The sequence below is a fragment of the Neoarius graeffei genome, chromosome 8, assembly GCF_027579695.1.
Source record: "Neoarius graeffei isolate fNeoGra1 chromosome 8, fNeoGra1.pri, whole genome shotgun sequence".
Taxonomy (NCBI): Eukaryota; Metazoa; Chordata; class Actinopteri; order Siluriformes; family Ariidae; genus Neoarius; species Neoarius graeffei.
In genome coordinates, this window is record NC_083576.1 from 88456608 (window position 1) to 88463781 (window position 7174).

A 7174-nucleotide genomic window follows, 5' to 3' on the forward strand; every position below is an offset into this window, starting at 1 on the left:
TGTTTAAAATTTTGAAGACCATTTATCATTTTCGTTTCACTTCACAATCATGTGCTACTCTGTGTTGGTCTATCACATAAAATCTCAATAAAAAACTTTTAGGTTTGTGGTTGTAAGGTGGAAAAATGTGAAAAAGTTCAGGGGGTATGAATACTTTTGCAAGGCACTGTATGTACTTCAGAATTGCAGGTAAATATGTTCCTGAGGTATGAGGGGCAAAGTCCTTTCAAGCATTTGAATACAAATAGGCATTTATGGAAAGTCCAACAATCAGTCAAACGGATTCAACTCAACTCTCTAAACAAGTTTTCAGATCGTTCTTCTCTGGTCTTCTTTTGTCGAATAATGCAGGCACCTCTCTTCTGCAACCTTAGTAATCTGTCAAGGCTTGTCTTGTCAGCATTAGACCAGACCACATCACAGTATTCGTAAAGAGCCTGGACCAAAGAGCTGTGAAGATATTTGCACGTGTCCGCAGTGAGATACTTTCTACTCCTCAAAAGATTTAACCTTTTAGCTACTTTTCCAGACAGATCGTCAAGATGATTACAACAGGTCATAATAGGATCAAAGGTCAGACCGAGGTACTTGAAAGAATCTGTAACTTCTAGGTCAGTTCCTGTGAATGACAATACTGACTTTGGACATCTTTTAAGTCATTGGTTAGAACCAAAAAACATGACTTTTGTTTTGGTAAAATTTATGATTAGCTTGTTAAGAGAAAACCAGTTATTGAAAGCATGAAGATTTTCCTCAAGAAATACAGTTGTGATCAGAAGTTTACATACAGTGACATGAATGTCATCTTGGATATAAATGTCATGGCAGTATTTGGGCTTTCAGTCATTTTTTTGAACTGTTCTTTTTCTGTGGCAGAACGTACAGCATACATCTTTAATTAAAAAAACACTAGAATTTGATGCACAAGTTTTAATTTTCTTTGGGTTTTCTGAAATCAACACATGGTCAAAATTATACATACAGGGTCAAAAAAAAAAAAAATATATATATATATATATATATATATATATATATATATATATATATATATATATATATACAGCACACCTAATATTTGGGTAAAATGCCTCTTCACAAGATTGACCTTGACCAAACATTTTTGTTTACCATGAAGAAGCTTGTGGCAGAATTCTGGTTGGATATTTCATGACTCTTCATGGTCTTAGTCCATGGTGATCTGAACTGTAGACAGTGATCAGCTTCCAGTTCATGGCAGGGTTGTGGCATGGTGGTTCCCAGGTTGTTCCTGACCATCCAAACCAACTTCCTTTCAGCTGAGGGTGACAGTTTGGGTTTTCCTGAAGCAAAATGGCTTGGCAAAGTGACTACACCCCATGATAACTTGGATACAATTGTTTGAACTAATCTTGGAATTTGCAGTTGTTTAGAAATGGCTCCAAGAGACATTCCGGAGTTGTGTATATCTGTGATCCTCTTTCTCAGATCTGCACTGAGCTCCTTGGACTTTCCCATTTTACTGTATGTTGGTCAATCCAATGAGTTCTTTAAACAAACCCTTTTTATGAAGGCACAGAGAAGCTACCAGCTATTGTCCTACATAATCACTAACAGGAAGTTAAGAGATCTCAGCCTTGGCAAGATAAGAGACATTTTGGAAGTTTCAGCACTTCTGAGTTAATAATGTACAGTGCTCAGCATAAATTAGTCCACCCCCTTTGAAAAGTAACATTTTAAACAATATCTCAATGAACACAATTTCCAAAATGTTGACAAGTTTAATATAACATCTGTTTAACTTATAACATGAAAGTAAGGTTAATAATATAAACTTAGATTACACATTTTTCAGTTTTACTCAAATTAAGGTGGTGCAAAAATGAGTACACCCCACAACAAAAACTACTACCATACGTCTAGTACTTTGTATGGCCTCTATGATTTTTAATGACAGCACCAAGTCTTCTAGGCATGGAATGAACAAGTTGGCGACATTTTGCAACATCAATCTTTTTTCCATTCTTCAACAATGACCTCTTTTAGTGACTGGATGCTGGATGGAGACTGATGCTCAACTTGTCTCTTCAGAATTCCCCAAGGAAAATAATTTCTTTCCACCACAAAGGTGAAGGCTGCAAGAAGATCAGCAAAGCTTTACTTATCACTCAGAATACTGTAGCAAAAGTGGTACAAAAATTTAAGAAAGATGGAACTGCAACCATCTCACAGAGACATCCAGGTTGTCCATGGAAGTTAACACCTCGACAGGAGCGTCTTCTGATGAGAAGGGTTGAAGAAAATTGGCATGCAAATTCACTGCAGTTATCTAAAGAAGTAGAAAGCCAAACTGGGGTGACTATTTCCCGTGACACAATATGGCGGACACTGCAGATGAATGACATGCATGGATGCCGTCCACGAAAGAAGCCTCTCTTAAAGCCCAGACACAAAAAAGCCCGCCTAGAGTTTGCCAGGGCCCATGCTGACAAAGATGTAGACTACTGGGACTCTATACTCTGGAATGATGAGACCAAGATAAATGTTTTTGGAACTGATGGCTTCAAAACTGTATGGCGTCACAAAGGTGAGGAATACAAAGAAAAATGCATGGTGCCTACAGTGAAACATGGTGGTGGCAGTGTCCTTATGTGGGGCTGCATGAGTGCTGCTGGTGTCGGGGAGCTGCATTTTATTGATGGCATCATGAATTCACAGATGTATTGCTCTATACTGAAAGAGAAGATGCTACCATCACTCCATGCCCTTGGTCGTCGTGCACTTTTCCAACATGACTATACGCACATCTAAGGCGACTGTTGGATTTCTGAAGAAGAACAGGATGAAAGTGATTCAGTGGCCAAGTATATCTCCTGATCTGAACCCAATCGAACACCTATGGGGAATTCTGAAGAGACAAGTTGAGCATCAGTCTCCATCCAGCATCCAGTCACTAAAAGAGGTCATTGTTGAAGAATGGAAAAAAGATTGATGTTGCAAAATGTCACCAACTTGTTCATTCCATGCCTAGAAGACTTGGTGCTGTCATTAAAAATCATGGAGGCCATACAAAGTACTAGACGTATGGTAGTAGTTTTTGTTGTGGGGTGTACTCATTTTTGCACCACCCTAATTTGAGTAAAACTGAAAAAATGTGTAATCTAAGTTCTATTATTAACCTTACTTTCACGTTATAAGTTAAACAGATGTTATATTAAACTTCGTCTTGTCAACATTTTGGAAATTGTTTGTGTTCATTGAGATATTGTTTAAAATGTTACTTTTTAAAGGGGTTGTATTCATTTACGCTGAGCACTGTAAGTGAGCGTATGTAAATTTTCGACCCTGTATGTACAATTTTGACCATGTGTTGATTTCAGAAAACCCAAAGAAAATTAAAACTTGTGCACCAAAGTCGAGTGGGTTTTTTTAATTAAAGATGTATGCTGTACAATCAGTCTGCCACAAAAAAAAAGAACAGTTCAAAGAAATTACTGAAAGCCCAAATACTGCCATGACATTCATATCCAAAATGGCATTCATGTCACTGTATGTAAACTTCTGACCACAACTGTAACTCCATAGAATGGACGTCCTTACCAGCAAAGAACAGGGCTGTATTGTCTGCATACAGAACAACCTTGCAATGATGAATTGACTTTGGGAGATCATTGATAAACACGATAAAAAGAAGAGTTCCTAGGACCGAACCTTGATGTGCTCCAAGGAATAGTTAATTGAAGTGCAGTTTGCTGTGTTGTATGATGTTGTTTATATGCCTTTAACTGCACTCATAAAATAGTCTAACAACAGCAATATCATAAAACACTTTTTGAATTCCTGGTTGACTGTACAGTGAAAAAATCTCATTAATTTAAATTAATTCAAGTGCATACATCAGTTCCATGTGAATGAATTGAGGTACATTATAACAATTAGTCTTTGTATCTCCAACATGTTTTGATCATACATTTTCAAAGTCCTGAAAAAAGTCAAACCCTGTATTCTCACCCGAGGTCAAAATCGAACCGGGCCATAATTGGATCGTGTTAATACTATGTCACTTGATAATACTCTACATAATTCAAACTAGTAATTAGGAACTTGATTTAATTATATAGAATTCATGAAATCACATTTTGATGAGAAACTAAGTCTTTTTACGTAAACTACACATAATCTGCTCTCTTAAATATTCCATTTTAAGTGTAAAGGTTAACAATTGTGTAACATCTAAGAGGAAAGTAAAATTATTTCGAAAACATAATGCAACAATGCGAAAGAGGAACAAGAGAACAAAGCTGGCTATGCTATTGAAGAGTAACATGAACCAATCATGGGTATCTGTGAGCTAATGTACGTGGAAGAGGGAAGATATCAATTTCCTCCAAGTTTGTGACACTACCCTATAACCAAGCATGAGTAGCGGTTCAAAAAATATGCAGTTGAACGGCTTCACATGTCTCTGAGGAAGCATGTGTTTTCACCACTTTCCCCAGTGAGTAGCTGCTATAATAAAATCATGGGAAGAACTGGCTGGTGGGTGGGAATTGGCATCAACTGTAGAAAACATGGACGGCTTGATTCCATTGCCTCCCACTCTACAGAAATGAAACCAATGAACCATGTTGTCAAAATTTGGAGCCAGAGTCTGTGCAGTAGAGATGAAGTCAGGTACATCTACTCCTTTGCTATGCTCCATGTACAGTGGACAGTCCTAATGCTCAGTGGTAGAAATGATCAGATGAATATGGGCACATTGTTAAATAATGTTTATTACACCTATCCAGAGAATGTAATAGTTTCAGCTGGAGATATTTCATTAATACAGATGCATCTATGAAGGACATGTATCACATGAACTGAAAATGTGATTGGGGGGGTTTGAATGCATGTACTACAAGAGCCAAATCTCCCATTTTCTTATAGCTCTATGATGCACTTCCTGTGGTGAGGTCCTTGCCCCTTCCCTTTAAAAAAGCCTTTGATAACTTCAGCAGACTTAAAAGCTTGACAGCAAACATGATCAACAAGCACAAGACAACAAGAGTCCCAGGAAAACCAAGAGACTTTGTCGACTGCTATTTGGATGAGCTTGATAAGGTTTGTATTTGTGTGATTTAAGTCAATTCAGTTTTGCCTGATGACAAATCATGCTAATGTGTGTTATTTTATGTCTTGTTTGTAACAGAGAGACAGTGAATCCACTTTCAGTGAAGAACAACTTGTGGCGTTTGTTATGAATCTGCATGTGGCTGGAACTGATACCACATCCAACACACTACTTACAGCGATTCTCTACCTCATGGTTCATCCAGACATCCAGAGTGTGAACTTTAAAATTGTCCATTGCATTATCTTCTAAACCTGTTTATTAAATCAATGTTGAACTTTTGATATTTTTGCCCAAATTGGCAGGTTGAATGAATCTCATAATAGTGCCATACATGCTTTGTTTCTAGAGAGATGCCAGCAAGAGATAGATGAGGTTCTGGAGGGAAAATCTGAGGTATCATTCGAGGACAGACACAACATGCCGTACATACAAGCTGTGATTCATGAGTGTCAACGTGTCGCCAACACTGTGCCTCTGAGTGTGTTCCACTGTACCACAAGAGATACTGAACTGATGAACTATACCATCCCAAAGGTGACGATTTTAATTGCTTTGACTTCACCGTTCCGCTACACATGTTAATCTCTGTTTTTTATTTCCCTGTGTTCCAGAGAACTCTGATCATTCCCAACCTGTCCTCAGTGTTGAGTGAAGAAGGCCAGTGGAAGTTTCCTCATGATTTTAATCCATCAAACTTCCTAAATGAACAGGGACAGTTTGAGAAGCCTGAGGCCTTCTTACCTTTTTCGTCTGGTGAGAACTCAGGAGTGAAAAGACACTGTAAACTTCATTTAAACCTCATTTAACCAAACCAGAGATTAATTCATTTGACAAAAAGCAAATCTACATTTATGTATTCTGTCTATGTGTAGGGCCTCGTGTATGTCTTGGTGAAAGTCTGGCTCGCATGGAGCTCTTCCTCTTCTTGGTTACTCTGCTGCGCCGCTTTCAGTTCATTTGGCCTGAAGATGCAAGAGAACCAGATTTCACTCCTGTGTTTGGGCTAACAATAACACCCAAACCGTACAGGATGGAAGTCAGGCTGAGAGAACCAGCTAGAGAAATGTAGACCCAGTATATATCTGTATACTGAAAATATCTTTATGACTATTGAAGAAATGAGCCTGTCCTCATGGGCATGTGACAGTTGTTCTAGGGTTAATGCTACGTTATAATTAACATGGTGATTGGCTGTTTCACATTTAATTACTTTCTTCCTCATGGCCTTGTATCTAAAATTGTGTCTTATTTTTTTCTGTGATTCTGTGAAAAAAAAGGATGTAAAAAAAGGGATGTAAGAGGTTTAATCAAGTCAAATTCCAGCTATTTAACCCATGTTAAATTAAACTGCCAGTAGTAAATCTGGATCTTGTTTACAATGTTTGACAATGATTAAAAAGTTGCATTCTTAACAAAATGTTTGTTTGTGCATATAAATGCCAAATGCCATGATTGTAAATATATAAAAACAAATATATGCAGTATATTTTATTTCCTAGTGCCAGTGTCATGCATGTAAATATCATGAAATACTCATAAAAGGAAAAGTGAAAAAAATAATATTTTTGGGCTGCAGAAATAATAATAATGACTAGAACCCCAATTCCAAAAAAATTGGGACACTGTGTAAAACATAAATAAAAACAGAATGTGAAGATTTGCAAATCATGGAAACCCCATATTTCATTGAAAATAGTATAAAGAAACATCAAATGTTGAAACTGAGAAGTTTTATTGTTTTTTGAAAAAAAAAAAGAGTGGAAAGCTGGAAGCCATGGAGCAGAAGCTCAAAGAGAACGTCAAACATCAGCTAGGCAACAGTAAGTGGAACATCCCACTTGGCCCGCCAGGGTATGTGCCCGAGCCTGCTGAACCAAGTTCCCACTTCAATACAACAACACCCAAATGGATGAAGATTCAGCAGGTGGTAGGCAGGGCAAGATCTGCCTCATCACCAGGACCAAATGGTGATCCATACAGGGTATACAAGAACTGTCCCATGTTGCTGAAGTTATTGTGGAAGCTGCTGATTGTTGCCTGGAAGACTCAAGCCATCCCTTCAGAGTGGAACAGAGTAATAAC

At 37.8% G+C, this 7174-nt stretch overlaps 1 protein-coding gene across 2 annotated transcripts in view; it reads left to right on the forward strand.

Annotated features, from left to right (window-relative positions):
* The window catches only part of LOC132891018 (cytochrome P450 2D20-like), a 31105-nt gene extending 24615 nt beyond the window's left edge, over nt 1-6490 (forward strand). The window contains exons 2-6 of one of the 2 annotated variants that reach the window (XM_060928457.1): nt 4906-5079; nt 5168-5303; nt 5439-5626; nt 5704-5872; nt 5965-6490. In XM_060928457.1, the coding sequence (XP_060784440.1) occupies nt 4906-5079; nt 5168-5303; nt 5439-5626; nt 5704-5872; nt 5965-6161 (864 nt within the window). In that variant the 3' untranslated portion in view covers nt 6162-6490. The remainder of the gene's footprint in view (nt 1-4905; nt 5080-5167; nt 5304-5438; nt 5627-5703; nt 5873-5964) is intronic. The other variant, XM_060928458.1, reaches the window with a different exon arrangement.
* The last annotated feature ends 684 nt before the right edge of the window (nt 6491-7174 follow it).